At 48.1% G+C, this 22,000-nt stretch overlaps 1 protein-coding gene across 1 annotated transcript in view; it reads left to right on the forward strand.

Annotated features, from left to right (window-relative positions):
* The first annotated feature begins 417 nt into the window (after positions 1 to 417).
* TMEM255A (transmembrane protein 255A) overlaps positions 418 to 22,000 on the forward strand; it is a 104,936-nt gene continuing 83,353 nt past the window's right edge. Inside the window, exons 1-4 of the mRNA XM_036739829.1 lie at positions 418 to 557; positions 8,852 to 8,858; positions 11,571 to 11,648; positions 14,820 to 14,988. Of these exons, the coding sequence (XP_036595724.1) occupies positions 418 to 557; positions 8,852 to 8,858; positions 11,571 to 11,648; positions 14,820 to 14,988 (394 nt within the window). The remainder of the gene's footprint in view (positions 558 to 8,851; positions 8,859 to 11,570; positions 11,649 to 14,819; positions 14,989 to 22,000) is intronic.

Below are 22,000 nucleotides of genomic sequence, written 5' to 3' on the forward strand. Positions count from 1 at the left end.
TTGAAAGGGACTTTAGACACCATCTAGTTCAAACCCCTCATTTTATATATGAGGAAACTGAGGCCCAGGGAGGGGAAGAGACTTGTGCAAGGCCATAAGTTTCCTTTAATCACCAGTGTTTTAATCCTTCTGAAGTCATGTTCTTCCATGATTATGATTCCTAGCCATACAAAAGCATTGGGAGAATATTGGCATTAAAGAATTGGACTTTGATGGCAAGGAGAAGCATTGATGCACTGCAGGGTCTCACGCATGGAACCCAGCCCACTGTCCTGCTCTTCCTTCTAGTCCCAGTTCCTTGTCCATCTGAAGTACCTATCCTAGATATGCATACTGATGGACTCACTCAGTGAGCTGCCCATTCAATGGGATGTCATGACCTGGGTGAAATTTTAGGTCGATCTCTTTCTAATTGTCATGGACCCCCTTGAGGAGGCTTGGTGTAATCACTACACTGCCATCTGCAAGCAGGAACATCTGGAGGGTCTCACCATCTGGAGGAAATCCCTCTTCCATTTGGATTCTATGCAGGATGCCCTCTATGACAATTGTAAACGGTTTGGCCAGTATCCAACTCTCTGTTTGATGTCTCCCTTGATATTTACATTAAGAGGATGACTGAACAGAATTATCTCAATGGTTGCATTTATCAAGGAATCTTGTATGATCCTAACATATATTTGTGAGACCCTCATTGGAGGAAAGTCCTTCAGACATCATTTTGTTCTACTAAACCGTGTGTGTGTGTGTGTGTGTGTGTGTGTGTGTGTGTGTGTGTGTGCAATCAACAAACATAACATAACTCTATCTATGCTTCTCAACCAACTGTGTGAATGAAGATGTTGTTGGCTACTGGGAAATAGTTGCAAAAGCCTGCGCCATTTCCTTCTCTTATTTTCATGAAACTTACCAGAATTTTAGAATTGGAAAAGACCTCAATGGCCATCTAGTCTACCAGGGTTTCTTAAACTTTTTCCCCTCATGACCCCTTTGGTACTTCTTAAATGGTGGCTCACAACCCCACAGTTTAAGAAGTACTGCTCTAAGCCGTACTTGTAAAGAATTCTGTTTATAATGTACCTGACAAGCAGTCATCCAACCTTTGCTTGAAGACCTCCAGGGAGGTAGAAACCACTACTTCCTGGGGCAGGCCGTTCCACTTTGGGACAGCTCTATTTGTTAAGAAGCTTTCTCTTCCCTCATGCCTCAACTTGCCTTTTTGTTCCTTCTACTCATTGCTCCTAGTTTGGCCTTCTGGGGCCAAACAGAACAAATCTGCTCCCTCTTCCATGTAACAGCCCTTCAGATATTTGATGATGATTATCATGTCCTTCTGACTCTGCCTTCTTTTCTCCAGACTAGACACCCCCAGGTCCATTAACTGATCCCTATATGACATGAATTCAAGGCCCTTCTCTAACCCGGTTGCCATCTTTTGGATTCTCTCCAATTTATTGATGTCCTTTCTGAAATATGATACTCAGAACTGAACAAAATACTCCAGATTAGGTCTAACCAGGGCAGAGTACAGTGGGAGTATCATCTTCTTATTCCTAGCAGCTAGGTCTCTCTTAATGAAGCCTAAGATTCTCATTAGCTTTCTTGGTTGTCATGTTACACTATTGACTTCTAGTAAGCTAATGAAATCTAATCCACGAGAACTCCCAGATCTTTTTCGGATGAACTGCTGTCCAACGATGTCTGCTCTGTATATGTGTCAATCATTCTCCCAAAGGTTTAATCTTATCTGAAGATAAGCCAACAAGCTGTTTGAATAGGCCAGATTGGCAGCAACATAAGTACACATAGCATTGTCTCATCTTTAGCCTTTATTCTGATTTCATTTTGACCTTTGCTTTACCCATTGATCTTATCACACATAGACAGCCGAGTCTGAAATAATTCCAGCATCACTGACCATTCATTTCCTGTTGGTTAAGATTCAGTCAAATCCAGCACCTTATCACTCCCTTCTGAAGAATATATGTATTTATGTCATGTAGGAATCAGGCTTCAGAGTAATCTCCAAGCCTTTTACTATTTCTTCTCTTAATCCCAAAACAATATTTTCCAGCATCTTTTTCACATTTCTCCCCTTTGCCCATCTTTGCACTGGAATTAGCAAGGATAAAAGCATATATACCTATGTATAAGGTGCGTGCTTAGCTTGTAGTATGTAGTTAAGCCCAGTGATGTCAAAGTCAAATAGAAACAGGGCCCACTAAACCACATATAAGGATCCCCATGGGCTATGTATTGACTTAGAAAACCACATATTTTTACATTATCTCTGTTTTATTCTATTTTTATTTATTTTGTTACATCTCTCCCAATTACACTTTATTCTGATTTGACTGCACTCAGGAGTGTTGTGGGACACTTGTGTGATACTCCTAGCTTAGAAAATTGTCAAGTTCTTAATAGAATTTTTAAAAAACTTTGTTTTTCATTTTGAATTTAATGATTATCCAAAGAAAGAACTGTTCCAAAAAGGAAACGAGAATTAAATGTGAAACTACAAATTTCTATTAGATACAACTTGCTTATTAAATTATATATATATATATATATTTTAAAAGTCTGTGTTACTGTTGAAACTGCCACTCTTGTCTTGTCCCCTTCAGAATTTCTGCTATAGAATATCTCTCTTCTTTCTTCCTTGTTCCTCAGCAATGATGGTGGTTCATAGGTTGCAATTCCTTTTATTTGGATGGCCTTGAGCCCAGGTTCATTGCATGCACTGCAAAGTAAAATAGTGATGTTGCTTTGGACATAGGATAAAACCACCCCCAATTTGGGAGTCAGCAGTCAGTGGGAAAAGAAGTGACTTGGCAGTCAGAGAACATGGATTCCAGTCCCCAGCTCTGCCACTTACTACCTGTGTGACCTTGGGCCAGTCCCTTCCCTTCCCGGGGCCTCAGTTTCCTCCTCTGTGAAATAAGAGGGTTAGACTAATTAGCCTTTGAGGTCCCTCTCAGCTCTAGATCTAAGATACTATCACTACACTTTTTAACATTTATCAGTTGCTCCAGTCAAGCTGGCTTTCTTTCTGTTCCTCACATGCTATTCCCCCATTTCCCATCTCTATCCTTTGCACTAGCTGTTCCCCATGCCTGGAATGCCCTCCCTCCTCATTTCTACCTTATATAATCCTTCTCTTCCTTCAAAATGCAACTCAAGCATCACCCTGGCCAGAAACTCTGAGGGTTTTCCCCTTTCTGATTGAGTCTTTTATGAAGGAAAAGTACATCTTTTGCCTCATTTTTACCTTGCCTTAAATCACTGAATGGGTGTTGCCTCAGACAAACTGAGACCTGGAAAAGACCTTAGCTTTAAAAGGCCAAGGTCTCACACTGCATTCTGGGCCATCGCCAGTCGTCCTGACTTATGTCTTGCCTCTGGCCTCTGATGACTCTGGAGAGAGTGAGGCTGATGACTTTGTACAGCCCTGCCTCATTTAAATCCAATTCACTCACAAGGCAAACATCACCCTCCTGATGTCATTGGTCCTCTTCGCCAACGAAGGACGAACAACAACAACAAACAAGTACCATCTTCTACATGAAGTCTTTCCTTACCCCTGCTTAGTGTCTTGTCTGCCTAACCACCTTAGATTTATTTTTTTTTTCTTCTGCGTAGACACATGTGTATTTGTGTGTGTATCTGTATATGTGTATTCATGTTCATATTGCCTCCTCCTGGAGGACTGTCTCATTCTTTGTGTTCATATTCCTAGAGCCCAATAGTTTGTGCCACACAGTCAGTGCTTAATAAAAGCAGGGCAATTAATTGATTGTTTGTAAGCCCTTGGTTTGATTCTCCAAGAAGCTGGAAGCCAGCTTTCCATTCAGTGGATGCTTCCTTTAGGTTTTGGGGTTTCACTTATGGGGAGAATGTCTAGGCCATGGTGGGGCCTGAGCTTTTAGGTGTCAGGGGACCCCTTTGGTGGTCTGGGGGAAGTGGTCTCAGCACCACATGTTGTTCAGTAATTGGAGGAAATGCTACACTTCAGCTAGAGGTCAGTGAAAATCAAGATGACCTTTTTCTACCCTAAGTTCTCAGACCCCCTGAAATCTGCCTAGAGACCCCCCCATTAGGCTGGGAACCCCTGAACTACATGAATGTGATTTAGCTTATCAGGTAGTATTCCTTTAATGCCTTAGTTATTGGACAAAGATCTCATTCTGAGGACCAACATTTACCATAATGTTTCTAGATGGTATAGAAATGATGTCATTTTCAGCACTTTTCCTAGGAACACAGCATCCTAGTTCTAGAACCAGAAGGAGCTTGAGAAGCCATCTTGTCTGGCCCACTCATTTTTCAGAGGAGGAAATTGAGGCATAGAGAATTAAAATGTGTGCCCAAGGGGCCAAGGGCACACAAAAGATCATAAGTCAAGGGATCATAGATCCAGAGCCAGAAGGAACAAGTAGAATAATGCCTACAATAAACCTACCTCACAGGGTTGTTGTGAGGGCCAAATTAAACCTTACAGCAATTCATAAATGGCAGCTTTTGGGGGGGGTGGAGGTGGAGGGAACCCACATGACTTTTGTGTTTAATTAGCTCCTGATAAAGTTCAGTGGCCTAATACAGACAAGTCACTACCCTCACTGGACGTCAGTTTCCTTCTCTGTCCAATTAAGGCCCTCCCTCCCCCTCCAGCTTCATCTTTTTCTGTTGACAATCAGCAGCTCCCTTGATGAATGGTCGTTCAGGCCCATGGAGGCTGCTGTCAAAAGAACAAAAATGGCCTATAAATCACAGGCTCAGACATCTCAAGCTAGTAGGAACATTGGAAGGATTTAACCCAATCCCCTTATTTTTAGATGAAGTAACTGAGGTCCGGGGGGGTAAGGTTAGGCCCAAGGTCACCTATAAGATCCAAGAGCTAGAGCTAGATGGAAGCCAATGAGCCTAAATCTGGTCCCACTTGCTTATTTTGCAAAGAGGGAAACTGAGGCTGACAGAGGTAGCCTGAGATGGTATTTGAGCCCAAGTCTTCCTGACTCCAAGTTCTATTTCTCCACTGGAGAAATAGAAGGGGCTTGCTTAGGACTGAAGGCCCTTGTTCAAGGGTCACCTCGGCCAAAGGGCTCAATAACAAGTGGCCAGTCTACTGGTGCTAAGCCTTTTTGCACTTAGGATGGTCTCCAGACAATAAACACTGTTTCTAGGCCTTTCCAGGTGGGTCAGACCCTCCTAAACTCTTTTTTTTTGCAGGGGGAAGGCATAGCAATTAGGGTTAAGTGACTTGCCCAAGGTCACACAGTAAGTCTGTCAAGTGTCTGAGGCCAGATTTGAACTCAGGTCCTCCTGACTCCAGGTCCGTTGCTCTACTCACTGTGCCACCTAGTTGCCCCCCTCCTAAGCTCTTGCACCCTGACATGAGATTTAAAAATCCAGGGTCATATCCGTGACATGTTGAGACATGAGAGGAGGCCTTTTTGTAGAGTTACATGACTATGCAAACACCACTCTGAACCAAAAACTGCAATGAAAGGTACTAGTTTGCTAAACCCTAAACTGACAACTTTTCAAACTCAGTGAAATTCAAATAATAATCCAACCCACAGATTTTCTTTCTCATTACCTAAAAAAAGGCTACTTACTTAAAATAGACATTGCCTGAGTTTTTCTTCCCAAACAAGACTTGGCCCATCCTTTGTGGGCCCCTGGGGTGTATATTCTCTTTAGAGACAAGAGAGAGAAACATTCTTCATTCCCCATGAGCCCGTGTGGAGCCCTGTGAGTGATGATGCTCTTAGCGTGTTCTCTAGTTTGGGGAATAAGAGAGGGGGCAGATTAAAGGATACATTAATCAGATGCATAACAAACTTTGAAAGAGGGAGCAGGAAACAAAGAGAAGGAAAAATCTAGGAGAAGAGGATGGAGAGAAATACCCAATTTCTTCCCAGAATGCCCATGAAGAGGCTCAACACAAACTCTCATTTAAAGAAAGGGATGTGGGAAGACTTGTGTAGGGGATACACTGGAAGGGTACAAGATACACAAAAGGCCGCTAGGGGGCGCTGCAGTAGATACAATGCTGGGCCTTGAGTCCGGAAGACCTGAATTCAAATTTGACCTTAGACACTTAGTAGTCGTGTGACCCTGGGCAAGTCACTTAACCTCTTTATGTCTCAGTTACCTCATCTGTAAAATAAGCTGGAGAAGGAAATGGCTATTTCTGCCACGAAAACCCCCGATGGAGTTGTAACGGGGTGAGTTAGAGCCGACCCCTGCCCTCCTCAGACCTCCGTGCCCAGGGCCTGCTGAAGGTAAACTCAGGGCTCTGAGATACAGGAGGAGGGGTCCCGCCTTTGTTGCCCACGTGGCACTTCCGGCTCTTTGTCTGGGCTTGCTTAGACCACATGGAGCATCAGGTTCTTTGTCTGGACTGCCTGACCGCAGGGAACTTCGGGTTAGCACGGAGCAAAAGAAGGGGAGGAGAGCAGGCGGAACCAGGGCGGTCCTAGTGCCTACGTAACCAAAGATATAAAAGTTTGCTGCTAACCTGAATAAATCGGAGTTACTAACCACCTCGGCTCCCGCCTCATTCATTGTCCGAAAGATCAGGTTCTTTGCTGGACAAAGGCCTGGGTGTTGGGGGGCGGGGTAACAGACTCCAACAAGTTGGGTGTTGGGGGTAGAGGACCCCAACATGGAGTCACAAAAAGTTGGACACGACTGAAATGACTCAACAACAACAACAGGATGGACACAGGATATGACACAGAAGTCAGAAGGTTCTCTGTAGCTGCATCAAATTCTTTTGCTACTACCAGGAGGTCGTCCCTCAATCTTGCCATTTCTAACTTTTAGAATATTGAGACCACACCCTTCAGCTATATTACAGCAGTTCCGCCTTTTGGGACTGGTAAGTCATGTTTGCATCTCTTCTTTCACACCAGAAAGGAATCTGATTGCCTGTTTTGCTCTCAAGCTATGGCTCCCAAACCTAAGTGCTCGGTGCTTCTCACACCCCAGTGCTGAAACACAATAATCTGTGGATCTGGAAGCTGGTCTAGTCGCTAATGCTGTTGGGCCAACAACCAGAGGGCATTTGGGAAGTTCTTGGCTCTTTGTATTGCTGGGCAGAGCTGGGCTGAGCACTGCATTATGGGAGTCAGACATACAGCACATCTGCCCACCAAGGTCCTAACATTCTGCCTCCCCTCCAGGGGAGTTGGAGAGCTCCAGGACATCATGATACTGATGGGATGCTCGGGTTCCTGTGCTTGGACCCCAGTTCCAAGATCACATTTCTCCCTAGCCTCAAAATGCTATCCCTGACGGTTTTCTCCCCAGCCCAAGGACACTATCCCTAGTAATAACTCATGAGTGGGCCTCAGTAAGACAAACTACCTTTTCCCACAATTACTCATGAGTGGGCCCCAGTGAAACAAACTATCTTTCCCCATCACAAGAACAAATTGACCTCTGAAGAAATTCTCTTATAAAAAACAGGACTATCTTATAGCCACGGAATTATCATGTATTGATTCCCAAAGTTATGGTATACAATCCAGAAGTCAAGCTATAGACATCAACTCTCAAAGCTATCTTGCTACAGATGTAACAGACCAAAAACACACCTGAGAAACTCCTTCCCCTGGTTTCCAGTAGTCAGTGACGCCAGTGACCAAGGTTGTAAGTTATCACCTAATTAGCATATCTGCCAGATAATTCACTACTTTTCTATATGCCCTTTAACATTATTCCTGTTAAGTGGCAAGCTTCTTAGGGAGCTCTGCCCACCGTATTGCTGTTACAATAAACCTTTGCCACCTTGACTTAAAGAATGCTTGAGTCCATGAATTCATTCCAGATGACCCCGTCCAGTACCCCAGTCCTCGAGGGGTCCCTGAACTCCTTAAACCGTATCAATACTATTGTCTTCTAGCTCCCCTTGGCCAACCCATAATATGGAAGGTTGGGGGGTGGGGTGGAGCAGGTGGGAGGATGGTTGGACTTTGGAAAGACTGCCAAGGGGGTGACTGGAGAAGGAGGGGCTCAAAGTGTGTCTTCTGGTCCCTTGCTAAAGGCCATTCATGCCTCTGTGTGTGTGTGTATGTGTGTGTGAACAATACAACCTTTGTATGTGAACATGTATATGTGTGCCTTAATATTTCCAAAGAGCTGAGATTTCTTGACTATAGGTATTCACTGTTCCTTCCATACAAAAGAGTTTTCCAAACTATGGGGTACAAGACCCTTGGGGGGGTGGTAAGCAATAGAAAAAATTATTGGCTATTTTTGAATATTATTCATGCATAAGGTATCACTTTTAAACATGAAAACAACGTTCAAATCAAATAGACAAAAAGAAGACAAAGGCGCTGAATTCACTGGGAAACTAGTCTCTGGGCAGCCTGCAGGGGCCCTAGGTGCTGGTGGCAGGGAGTCTGTCCCATAAGCTCCTCACACTTCCCTTTGTGATTCTACCCATGAGCCCCCACCTACCCCCATGTAACTCCTCTAGGCCTCAACCACAGAGGGAAAGCCCTACCCCCCCACTTCTGGGAAGCACCTATGGTGGCCCTACATTCTGATGTGGATCTGATGCCCTCACAAGCCCATCAGAGGGTGGAGCCAGAGTCTGTGCCACTCAAGTGTACATGGGGGCCCATGGAGGCTCCCTCAGGATTAGACATTAGGGTACTGCTGGCCTCTCTGACCCAGTTCAGGGCTCCCACCTCTGTGCACAAATGATATACAAGAGATGTTCTGGGTTGGGTCAGAGGTCAGGATGGCCCGGGATGCCAGATGGCTGTATCTTTACTTAAGCCCAATACGGGAGGATCAGGGCAACAAGCCCATTACTTTCCCCCACTTTTCCCTGCAGGTACCTGGTGAGACCCTGAACAGAGGATTAGAGATTGGGGATGCTGTCCAATACAGGCCATATTCCCTTTCCCTCACCTTTTGGGAGATAGCATGGTGATTTGGGTGTCAGAGTACCTGGGTTCAAATCCTGAGTGTGATACTTATTACCTGTGTGACCTTGGGCCTAACCTCACCCTCCTGGACCTCAGTTACTTCATCTAAAAATAAGGGGATTGGGTTAAATCCTTCCAGTGTTCCTACTAGCTTGAGATGTCTGAGCCTGTGATTTATAGGCCATTTTTGTTCTTTTGACAGCAGCCTCCATGGGCCTGAACGACCATTCATCAAGGGAGCTGCTGATTGTCAACAGAAAAAGATGAAGCTGGAGGGGGAGGGAGGGCCTTAATTGGACGGAAGGAAACTGACGTCCAGGGAGGGTAGTGACTTGTCTGTATTAGGCCACTGAACTTTATCAGGAGCTAATTAAACACGAAAGTCACTCGGGTTTTGACTTAAAAAAGCTGTCATTTATGTATTGCTATAAGGCAGGCCTGTACAACCTGCAGCTCATCAAAGGATTTCTGTCAGCCTGCCCTATCAGCTGTATGACCCTGGGTAAGTCCCTTCCCTTTGATGGGCCTCAGTTTCCTCCACTGTAAAATGAAGGGATTAGATTTAGGTCTCTGAGGTCCCTTCCAGCTCTGGATCTAGGAGCCTAGGAGTGACCCTGGGTAAATCCCTTCCCTTTGATGGGCCTCAGTTTCCTCCTCCGTAAAATGAAGGGGTTGGACTATATCTAAGCCTCTAGGGGTCGCTTCCATCTAAGGATCCTGGGGGTTCTTAGCCTTCATTGTGTCTTCAGCCCCTCAGGTAGGCTGGGGAAACTGATTGGGGGAGCCACACAATCCTGCTTTTAAATGCATCAAATAAAATACAGAGGATTACGAAGGAATCTCCTTATGAGAGGCAGTCAACAAAATATTAAAAACAACCAGTAGTTTCACAGACCCAGATTCAGATCCCATGTTTCAAGTCTCCTTTCTCAGGAGGATGTAGCAACCACAAGTGAACCCCTATGCTGGGAGGGCAGCAAGGTTTGGAAAGCATTCTCCCCCTGCCCACTGGGGCCAGCAGTCTCATTGACCCACTGGCCAGATGAGGAAGGCCCTCTGGTTCTAAGATTTGGGCTGCTCACAAGGCCCACTTCCCGAGAACATAGTTGGGAGGCTTTTCTCACACAGACAGACAGACAGACAGACAGACAGACAGACAGACAGACACACACACACACACACACACACACACACACACACGGAAAGGGACTTACCCAGGGTCACACTCAGTAGGCAACAGGGATGGGGCTTGAACCCAGATCTATCCTGACTCTGCCCCCTGCCTGCTCTCCCACAATTCTCTGCCATAGATCACACTTGTCTATCAGTACGCCAGACAGAAAAAATGGCAATTCAATTAGTATTTATTTTTAAAATTGTATTGATGTTTTTGTTTGTACATCACCTTTTATTGAGAAGGAACAATAAAACAGGGGGAAAGCATTTTGGCAAAACCAACCAATATTCCACACTTGATCATCTTACCTCTGCAGAGCCAGGAGGTGGTAAATGTGGCACAGGGCAGAGAAGCCCTGGCCTGGAAGTCCAGGGGACCTGGGCTCAAATCCTCTCTAACACTAGTTGTGTGACCCTGGGCAAGTCCCTTCCCTTCCCTGGGCCTCAGTTTCCTCCAGTGTAAAATGAGGAGGTTGGGCTCAATGGCCCCTGAGGTCTTTCCCGGCTCTAGAGCTTGGATCCAAATAGATGCATTTTTGCAACTCTTCTGGGGACCGAGCTTCAGCAAACATTTCTTGAGCGAGTTCTATGTGCCAGGGACTTTTCTGGATGCTGGAGATACAAAGCAAAAGATGAAGGAACTTTCTTTTCACTGGTTGGATAGAGCGGGCACACAAAAAGAAATGCGAAGTATTTGTGTGGGAGGAGAACTCTGATGGGCTGCCTGAGGGGAAGGGAACACCTAGTGCTGCTTTCTGCCTCCCTCCCTCCCTTCCTTCCTTTCCTCCCTGCTTCCTTCCTCTCTCCCTCTCTCCCTCCCTCCTTCCTTCCTCTCTTCTTTCCCTCTCTCCCTCCCTCCTTCCTTCCTTTCCTCTCTGCTTCCTTCCTCTCTCCCTCCATGCTCCCTTCCTTCACTCCCTCCTTCCTTCTTTTCTTCCCTGCTTCCTTCCTCTCTGCATGTCTCCCTCCCTCCCTTCCTTTCTCTCCTCCCTCCTTTCCTCTCTGCTTCCTTCTTCTCTCCCTCCATGCTTCCTTCCTTCACTCTCCCTCCCTCCTTCCTTCCTTCTTTCCTTCCTCTCTCCTTCCCTCCCTCCCTCCTTCCTTCCTTCCTTTCCTCCCTGCTTCCTTCCTCTCTCCCTCCTTCCTTTCTTCCTTTCCTCCCTGCTTCCTTCCTCTCTCCCTCCCTCTCTCCCTTCTTGGTCCTGCCCCTGTAGGAGCTCAGTCTCCACAGGAAGGCAGCAAGCCTTACACACAGATAACTACACTACCAGACGGACTGTGATTAAGCCCACAAGAGGCGGTGGTAAGTGCAGGAGAGTCATAAACAAAGTGGCCCGGGGCTCAAGCAGAGAGGGGAGGGCACATGGAGAATCTCTTCTATTAATACCTTTGGCTTCCCTGGGCTCTTGGCTGCTGGCTTCTGAAGCTCTTTCCCATCGGTTCTCTCAGCTGGGCTCCGCAATCCCCCCTCTCGAGCTGCAGGAGGAGCAATCCTCTGCCCATGTTACCGAGAAGGAAGCAGGCTCAGTGAGGGGCCAGGGGCCTTGTCTGTGGCTAATAAGGAAGTGGCCTAGCTGGGAGCAGAGGCTGCTTTCTGTGTCCTAGGACCTCCAGGCCCAGTCCTCTTCTCTCTCCTTCAGTGCATCCCCTGGGGCCCCCAAAGTGTTTACAGATGGTTTTCCTCTTAACCTCAGGAAGCCCCTTGTCTCCCTAGGAAGCTGGGAAAGGGCAGGGGTTGTGATTCCCATTTCCCAGATAAGGAAAGCAAGGCCTAGTGGTCAGGTCAGTGAGACAGATGCAGATGAGGCCTTGGGTCCCTCTGACCCAGACGAGAGTGCCTTTCCTTTTTGGGGAGTAGAGGGTGGGGAGGCATGGTAAAGGAATGTGGGCTTCTGGCAGTGGCCAGGGGAAGGAAAAGCAGGGTAATCTCCCCTCCAGATTGGTATGGGTGCACAGACAGCATCCCTAGCCCGCCAGGATATGAGGGCACAGCTTGGGGTCTGGGAGGTGAGTGGAAAACTTCCCCCCTCCACCTTCCACCCTGGAAACCCCAGCCCTAACCCAAATGAAGGTTTTCTCTCGAGTCTAAAAGAATTCTTGGGAATCCCTGGCCAACTCAGCATTATTCACAAGAACATCAGAGGGTAGGAAGTATACCCCCTCCACCCCCCAGGAGTATGAGCCCAACAAGTGCAGGACTCCGTCTCTGATGGAGCCTCAAGACACGCCTTTTCAGGAAGCAAGGGGCCAGAAGACAAGAAGGTCCAATTGCCATCAAAGCTCAGAAGGGTCCCTTGGGTGTAGTAGAGTGGAAAAAGCATTGGCTTTGGAGTGCAAAGGCTTAGGTCCAAATTCCATCATTACTAACTTGTATGATCTGGGGAAAGGCCCAAGGCCTCGGTTTCCACCTCTGTAAAATGAGGGGGTTGGACTGAATGACTTCTGAGGAGGGCCCTTCCATATCAAAATCTGTGTGTGACCTTAGGCAAGTCCCTTCTCCTCACAGGGCCTCAGTTTCCCCCTCTATAAAATGAGGGGGTCACACTATCAGGTCCCTTCCAGCTCTACATCTAGGAGCCTAGGTGAGACTCTGGGCTGGTCACTTCTCTTCCCTGGGACTCATTTTCCTCCTCAGTAAAATAAGGGGGTCTTTGGGGCTCCTTCCAGCTCCATAGCTATGATCCTATAAATGCATGTGTGACATCACCAGCGTGGGTGAGATATTCTGCTGGTGTTGAGCTCCTCCTTCCCACACCTTCTCACTCTGTCCAAGTGGCATCCATATTCTGGGGTCGTTCCTTCATTCCCCTTATCATGCTAGAGGCTCCTGGGGCTTTTAATATCTGGGGTGCCCTCCCTGGCTTCATTGCAGGGTTGAGGTCCACTGAGTACTGTATACTTTTTCAACGTGTTGGTTAGTTGAGCTGAATTGGTTTGTTTTCTTTTTTTTTTTATTCCTTCATACAAGGGGGTAACTCTCTGAGGAGGGCAGGGATGCACTGGGAAATGTAGGTGATATTTACAAAAAATGTCAAACCTAAACAATACCCGCATTCCCTCCGGGTCTCTGCAGAGGTGGGTGACTATGGGTATATTGTCCAGTTTTCCATATTTCTGTTTCAAAGCAGTCGTGGCCGAATCTCCCTTCCCTTCTTCTCCATGGAGCCCTCCCTCGTAGCTGAGGGGGCCCATCTTCCAGCTCCTCACTCCTTGACCCGCCCTGTATGACGCCCGCCTTTCCCGGTCCCTCCCCCTTTCTTGCAGAGCCCTTCCTAATGTATTGCCACCTTTTTCCACCCACCGTATCTTTCCCTTGATCTTTGGGTCACCCGCAATTGTGTTTCTTTGGTGTTCTTGGTGTTCCTTGATTTATAGCCATATGGCGTCCCCCGGAGATCAGCGGTGTTGGAGAGACAGTCGGGTTTTTGCAGCAGCGACCGACCAGCTGTTCCATTAACCCGTCGTGGACCTGCCATCCATTGCTCCCCCTCCACCTTTCTGAATTAATTTGTTTTCCCCTCGTAACCCCTGCTAGAATAACGTGTTGCATAAGCTTACTGACTACAGTGGGGGAAGCCACCTTTCCTTCCAACTATTGGGGCAGAAAACAGCCCAGCAATCCGGGAGTCAGGACACCTGGGTTCTAATAGGGACTCCACCACTGTCTCACAGAGGGATTTGAGGCAAGTCGCTGCCCCCGTCTGGGCCTCTGTTTCCCCATGTGTAAAATACATGATACAATTCCTGCTGTTCCTCACTGAGTTGCTCTAAGTCTAAAACGAGATAAGGCTTATTAGTGGACCTGCACCTGAAGCTTCAGTCTTTCTGTCTCTAGTTCTAGGATCCAAGAGTCGGATGATGTCTGGTTCATAAATCGCCTGTTCATATTACAGAGAAGGAAACTAAGTAAGTGAAGTGACTTGCTTACGATCACACAATTAAGATCCTAAATCTAGAACTGGAAGGAATTTCAGAGGCCATCTCTTCCAACCTATTATTCATTCATTGCACAGAAGAGGAAACTGAGGCCCAGAAAGGTAGAAAGCAACAGGGGTGGGATTCGAACCTACCTCCCCTGCCAAACAACCCCAGGGCCTTGTTCTGTTGTCCTCTTTGAAGCATACTAGCTCTCCTTGACTGGCCAGACCCATCACACCCCTACTCAGCCTTCATCTCTGGAATGAAGGGGCCACTAGTCCCGGGCCTAGTCAATCCCCTTGATGGTTTTGCGGGCTCCTCTGCCAGCTCCCTAGTGTCTTCCCTGGGGCAATGCAGAGAACACTGCAAAGCCCGTGTGTCTGTGTGTGTGAGTGTGTGTGAGTGTGTGAGAGCGAGCTCGCAGCTGGGTGTGTGACCCTGGCCCCCCAAATCCAACTTTAAATCAGGAGGCTTCTCTGCATTCCCCCTTTTCTCCATCGCAACACCCCAACATAACCAACCCCTCCACTTTTCAAAGCAGAACGGGGTCCTAAATGGGCGCAGTCTAGAAGTAAGGGGGGGAGAGATTGGGCTGGGGCTGGAGAGGGGTGTCGGGATGGGGAGGGGGGAGGGGGGTGCTGGTGGGGGGGGGGGCCGGTTGCGCAAGCGCAGACCGCCAGTCAGCCAGCCAATGCCGCGGGCGCCCTGGGAATAGAGAGGGAGAGGCGGCGGCGGCGGCGGCGGCTGGGCTGCAGCTCCTGAGCGAGCGCTCTCTCCTAGCGGGGCTCCGGGAGGGAGCAAACGGCCGACACCACGGCCACGGCGGGGCAGGCGGAGGTTCCCGAGCCCGGGAACTGGGGCGGAGGGCGCTGCAGCGCCGCGCCTCTCACCATGCACCAGTCCCTGACTCAGCAGCGCTCCAGCGAAATCTCGCTGGCCGATTCCATGGGTAAGTAAGTAGAGGCGCCGCGCACACCGCCCGCCTACCCTCCCACCTACCTGCCCGGCGGCTAGCCAGCCGTCTGTCCCGGGCAGCTTAGAAAGGGGTGCCTGGCGTGCGTGGCCGCGAGCGCACTAGCCCTGGTGAGGGTGGGAGTGGGAGAAGTGGCCTGCCCCCCCTCCCCAGCTCCTGCCGCCCCCGCCCAAGCCCCCGCCGCTGCTGCTGCCGCGCCGCGCCGCGCGCTCGGTGCGGGTGCGCTCGGTGTAGAGCGCTTGGGAGCGCTCGGTGCGGTGCGCGCTCGGTGCGGTGCGCTCCGTGCGCTGAGCGGGCTGGCGGGGAGAGGAGGGGGGCCGGGGCCGAGCTTGGGTGAGCTGCGAGACGCTGCTCTGACGGGAGGTGGGGGGCGGGGGGAGATGTACATGTGTGTGCATGTATGTGCGTGTGTGTCCGTCAGTGCGCGCGGCTTATGCAGCCCTCTGCCCGCCAGTGCGTCTGGGTTTGTATGTGGGTGTGTCTGTGTCTATGTTTCAGTCTGGGATCGTGTGTGTGTGTTGGGGGTATGTGTGTGTCTGCCCAGCACATAGTAGCCACTTATTAAATGCTTGTTGCTTGTTTGATTAATTGTTCTGTCTAGAAATGCGTATGTCTCATATCTTTGTGTATCTCTGTGTCACCGGATCTGTCCTGTACAGTGTCTGCGTTGTGAGTGCGTTTGTGTCTGTCTATGAGGGTCTGAGTCTGTGTGCGTGAATGTCTGTGTGTCCTCTGCGTTACTGCCTGGCCTCTTAAGCAGACACTTAATAAATATTTGTTTGATGGATTGCTCTGTGTGTCTGTAGCTGGGTTGGTATGTCTGTGTTTGTCGTGCGTGTGTGTGTGTATGTGTGTGTCCTGAACAGTGCCTGGCACTGGAATAACGTCTTAATAAATGCTGATTGATTGATTGTCCTGTGTCTCTCTGTGTGAGTGTGTGTCTGTGCATATGTATGAATGTGTGTATGAGTGACTGTGTGCCTGGCTGCGGACACCCAGGCATGAAGCCTGGGGGTGGATTCCAGTCTCCTCTGGATCCAGGCAGTTCCCTGCAGCTTGCTCCTGAGTGGTCTCCATGGATGCCCAACCCCTCATCAATTTTCTTTGCTTGCCACTAATAATATTCATACATTGCACCTCACCCCTAATGCGAAGGGCTTGGAGAGCCCCTCCCCTCAATAGCACAGGGCTGCAGGGCTGGGCTTTGGCAGCAGCCAGTGGTTTGGGGGGGGTGGGGTGGAGGACCTGCCTCTGCGGTTTCCCTGGGGCCCTAATATGGGGGATTCACCGCAGGGTGAGTGAGCAGCTCTGCAGGGCCAGGGTGCGTCAGCAAGACCCCCCAGCATCTTTTTTCCACCATTATCCAGACACCTCCCATGAGCCAGCTTCTTTCAGGCTCTGAGTGGGCACCCCCTCCTTCCAAGCTGCCTAGCCCAGGTTGCCTGTACCCCATATTTGTCAGGATTTTGGGGAAGCTACTTTAAAGCAACAATTGGGGGGGCGGGGAAGACTGAAGCGGCCTCCTGTTAGTTTAGAAAGCCCAACCCTACTCATTGGCCAATTACACCAGCCCCATGTCTTCCCTCTTCTTAAGGGCTGAAAATTCCCTTCTGGGTCCAATAAAGTAGGATTTAAAGATTTAAAATAATAAGGCTACTTAGCCTAGCTGTTTCCCTGAGGTAGTCAGACATGAGTTGCCTTTTTTTTTTCAAATACTTCACAGGCTGCAGAATCCCACGGGCCTGAATTATGGCCTCCAATTATTGGTGACAGAAGCTTGGAATGAGATGTTTCAGGCTTGGGAGGGGTTCACTCTGGTTTAGACTTCCCTTGTCTGAAAAGGCAAGGAGTCTGGAATTCCTTCCGAAAAGGCCCCAGAAAGCAGCATCCTTTGGATAACAGAGAAATTTCTACTTAAAATGAGGTCAACCCCTCAGTGCTAGGGTTTTGGGCTGACTCTGTTCAGTCAGTTAGGGCATGGGCCCAGTCAGGTCAAAGTCTGATCCCCACACAGAACCCCAAGAGAATGGGTATATAGGGAGGTGAACTAGGTCCCATTATCTTCAAATCATAGGATCAGAGCTAAGAGACACCTGCAGTGATCAAATCCAACCAGCTACCTCATTTTACAGATGGGGAAACTGAGGCCCAGGGAGGGGAAGGGACTTAGCCAAGGTCACACATAGTAGGAGCATAGATCTAGAGGCAACCTTCCATCTAACTGGCTTCATTTGACAGGTGAGGAAACTGAGACCAGAAGGGGTTGTGTAGTTTCCCCAAGGTCACACTGCTGGTAAAGGGCCCTGAGGGGTGAATTTGATCCCAGGTCCTCCGGTAGCAAAGCCAATGCTCTTTGCATTGTGGCCTGCTGCTTTGTAGTAGAAGTGTTCAGAAGCCAGTGGGGCCTGCTAGGGGAGGGATTTGAAGGCAGCCTTTGTCCCACAGCTGCAGACTATGCCTGTCACCTTGATCCAACAAACCTGTAGAGGACAAGAAGAACCTGGCACACTCCAATGGATTCTGAACATCCTCTAAGGTCAAGTAAGGGTCAGACTGAGCTTCATTGCAGAGTCCATGGGGCATAAGGCAAAATGAAGAGGGAACCTTGGGGGGAGGGGGCAGGGGAGGGGAGGGTTCCAGGAGCATCTAATAGGAACATGGGGGTTGAGGGTATGGGGAGAGCTGGACCTGAATAAGCCTCTTCGAGGTCAACCTTAGTGTAGCACAAAAGGGAATCCTGGGGCTGACCTTTGGCCTGGCTGCTCCCACGCTCTACTCCACTCCAGCTATCTGGGGGTGGGGGCATTGGGCAATCCCTGAGTTCAGCCTGAGCCCTAGACTGCTGTTGTGCAGGCAGGGGAGTCTCCCCGGAGTTCCCTGGCTCTGTTCCCACCAAGCCCAAGCCTGAATCAGCTTCTGGGCTACTTAGGAGCAGCTCGTGCTGAACTCAGCTCTGGCGAAGTCTCCTTTACTCCCCTGGAGGGCGGTTAGTGTTTCAGCCTTCAGCCTCAGCAGTTCTGAGGGGATTCCCTCAATGTGAAGGGAACCAGCCCCACCAAAAACTGAACCAAAAATCGGTGGCCTGCCCCTTAAATCAGAGCACTGTGAAGCAAGGCCTCCACTAATGCAGATACCCTCCTCTGTGGAGAGAGGGTATCTGCATTAGAGAGGGGTAGGTAGAGGCCTAGGTAGAAACACTGTTTCTGACACTTAACTAGCTATGTGACCTGAGTACATCTCTTAACCTCTCTCTGCGTCTCAGTTTTCTTATCCTTGAGATGGGGGTGATGATAGCACCCACTTCACAGGGTCTGTTATCAAATGAGAAAATCCTTATAAAACTCTGTGCAAACCTTAAGGCACTTTACAGATGATGACTATTAGGATTATTGAGATGATAGCCCAGGCCTGCACCAAGGTTGCCTCTTGGTAAATTGGCCATTGCCTGAGGTTGTACTCAATGTCTCTCTTTTCTTCTCTTGGCAAATCCTTGGGTCCCCCATAGTGGTCAGGGCCGCCTTCTGTAGCCCCCTTATTCCAGCTTTTCTCCCTTCTCCATTCCTAAGAAGTCTTGCCTGTTCTTGGGGGGGGGCAGTGTGGCATGGTACCTGCAAGTAAGGAGACCTACACTTGAGTCCTGGCTCTGCCACTCATCAGGCCTCAGTCTTCTCATCTATAAAATGGGGAGAATGAGATTTGCGTGATTGCCTTCTCCTGAGAGGCCAGCCTTATTGAAAGGTGACCTGGATCCCGTTCTCTTCAGATCCTGGTCCTTAGAGTGAATGTGATCAAAATCAAGTGGGGCCTAGTTGAGAGAAAGATTTGAAGGCAGCAGAACCTTGTGACTCCACACTACAGACCTAAGATAAGAACTCCCCTAATCCCATTTGGGTCATTTGCCAACCCGTCCTGCAGGGGAGGAGAGAGGGCTTGGTTAGGGATTCAAAAGAATATCTGAGTGGAGATCTTAGTGGTGACCTTAGAGATCATCTACTCCAAACCCATCAGACAGAGGGGGAAGTCGAGGCTGGGGGCATGATGGAAGGGTCTTGCCCTCACAAGTTGGTGGCATAACTGGAGTTCAGGCTCAGGGCACTTCATGCCACATCACCCAATTGCTGAACAATAGTTTGAGAACATTTACAAAGCAGCATATGAACATGTAAAAAGCAAGTCTCCGACATCTGCTCCTTATCCCTTGGTACATATCTTCTGCTGAGCCAGAAGAGAACTCTTTTCTGTTCTTAGGAATGAGTAATTAATAAAGTATCAACAGAATATGTAACCTGAGGGGACAAAGCAAAAGGATGAGCCTAGCGGAGTGGGTCAATCAGGGAAGGCTCCCTGGAGGAGGTGAGTTTTGAAGGAAAAAGAGGGACACAGATTCCTAGTAAGTACATATTCTATATCAGATGAGTGGCAAGTGCCAAGACATCAAGGTGGGTACAGCCAAATTGTCTTTGGGGCTGGGTGTGGAGTGAGATGGGAGGAGGAGACAGCAAGCAGTCGGGCTTCTCTGGGAGTGATTGAGGGGAATCCGTGCGATCAGGAAGCCCAGGAGAGAAAACTGCAGTAGTCAGGTGGAAGAGGGTCTTTTGGGGTTCCTGGCAACCTGCAGATTTTCAGGTGCCCAGGGCTGAGCAATAGAGTGCCTCAGCAGGTTCTATTACGAATAGCAAGTGAGACTTCCTAGTGGCTGGCAGTGGTCATTGTGGTCCAACTGAGGCACCCAAAGGAACTCAGTTCACATCAGACTCTGTGTTCCAAATGTGGGTTGATGTCCCCCCTGGAGGAGAAGGTGAAGGGGCTCAGAGAGTTCACACTCCCAAGCTGCAAGGGAGAACAAAGCCTTCCTAAAGGAGATGATCGAGGCTTCAGTGGTAAGAGATCAGAGGTAGGGGAGAGGAGACTTGGCCTTTGTCAGGATGCTCGAGTATTCTGTAGGGAGAGTGTAACACAGGAAAGAGAGAAGGAAAAGGACTTCTATACAGCTAACTTAAAAACAGGAGCTGGTGGGGGAGAGATCTGGTAAAGGTTAGGGGACAAAAGGAAAAATCAAAGTAGCTGATGATTCCTTGCTCAGGAGTACTGGGGCAGTTATTTGTTGACCTGATCACAAGAATAGAGAGGTCTGTCTTCTTCCTGAGGTATGTGTCCAAGACATATCAGGAAACATCCAAAGACTTATCAAAATTGATGATAAACTAGCCACTTTGGGCAAATTGTATGAGCGAGAATGATACTTCCAGAAGGAAACTAAAATATGGTACCAATAATTCTGAAGTGTTAGGAGAGAAACTGAAGGCCATATGGGCACTGTTTGCAGTTTCCTTACCATTAACCGATGGAGGAAAGGGATGCAGAAGAGAAAAAATGAATTTGCAAAGTGCACATCTGGCTAAGAAGGTAGTATCTAAGAATGTGTGTTGGACTTCTGGATCATAACTTATGACAGAGGTATACTAGGTTCCTGAGCAGAGATGGAGTATACTTAACAGAGGCTGGTAAGAATGTATTTCATAGGTACCTTGCAAAAGGGATTTAAACTGAAAAGGATGGGGAAGGGAGAAGACCAATGTATAACCCCAAGAATAGCAGCTTAGACTCCCAGAAATTCACAAGAGACAAAATGCAGGAGAAAAGTCAGTACTAAGAGTAAGCCCCAGATGTCTATGCATAAATGCTTAGGCAACAAACAGAAGAAACTAGAGGTTCAAACTCAAGGGGGTATACTTGGCTTCATAAATATTATTGTGCCATGACTCTGAATGCCCATACTTTATTAAAAAGAGACGGGGTAGAGGTAAAAAGAGATAGGGTGGTATAGGGTGGTGCGTGTGTGTATGTGTGTGTGTGTCTGTCTGTCTGTCTGTCTGTGTGTACCTTCTGCATAATAAGAAGGCATATTTATAGGAGGACTCTCCCTCCAGTAACTATAGGGGGAACCATGTATGACAGGAGAGTATTTGGGTTAAATTCAAAAGAGAGAGAAACAGAAATGATGCTGTCATTGGAGTATACTACGAATCACCTGGACAGAAAGAAGAAATTGATGAGGTATTTGGAAAACAGATCAGAAGTCTGACACAGTCATGATACAGTAGTGGTGGGGAGGGAGGAGGAGAAAGGGGGATTAGTTTTCAATTATCTAGACATCAGCTGGAGTTCTTTGTGGAAAGGAGAGTAGCTAATAACTTCTTGGCTTGCCCTGCCTTAGTGATAATTTCATCCTTTAACAAGGGAGGAACTAGCAAGGGAAAATTCTATTCTGGGTCTGATTTTCATTAACAAGGAAGTACCTGAGGGTAGAAATGATGGGAACCCTGGGAGAAAGTAATCATTCCCTCAAAGCAAGTTTGTGACAGAGAAGAAGAGAGCTGGGCAAGGTCTGAAATGTACTCTAAATTTAGGGAAAGCAGATTTCAAAGAGTTCAGAAGAAAGTTAGATAGTATCTCATGGAGTGAAATGCTATGGAGGAAGTAAGCCTAGGAGGGATGGGAGATGCCCAAGAATGAAATTCTGAAACTACAAAGGGAGACAGTTCCAATGAGGAGGGAAAATGAGATTTATCTGAAGAAACCGATGTGGATGCATAGGGAACCCACCAACTAACTTAGATTTTCCAAAAGAAATGTACAGAAGATGACAGCAAAACTAGGTAACAGGAGATAGCTGCCAATGGGAGCTAAGGAGCACCAAGTGGGAGAAAAAGAAGAATTGAAGAAGGGATAGGTCCTTTGCCTGAGGTGAGTGGGATGATAACATTCGAGGAGGCAGAGCTGTTCAATTATGATTCTGTTTCTGATTTCTCTGGCAAGGAGAACAACCTTTGCCCTGAAAGGGACAGAACAAAGATGACTAGCAGGGAGTTAATATTAAGGTAAGTAAAGGGAGAGTAAGGGAGCTCAGAGCTGCCCTTGATGAATCCAAGACATCTGACCCAGATGAACTACATCCTCAGGTAGCGAGAGAAGGGGTGGCTGAGAT

The sequence above is a fragment of the Trichosurus vulpecula genome, chromosome X (assembly GCF_011100635.1).
Source record: "Trichosurus vulpecula isolate mTriVul1 chromosome X, mTriVul1.pri, whole genome shotgun sequence".
In the NCBI taxonomy this organism is placed as follows: Eukaryota; Metazoa; Chordata; class Mammalia; order Diprotodontia; family Phalangeridae; genus Trichosurus; species Trichosurus vulpecula.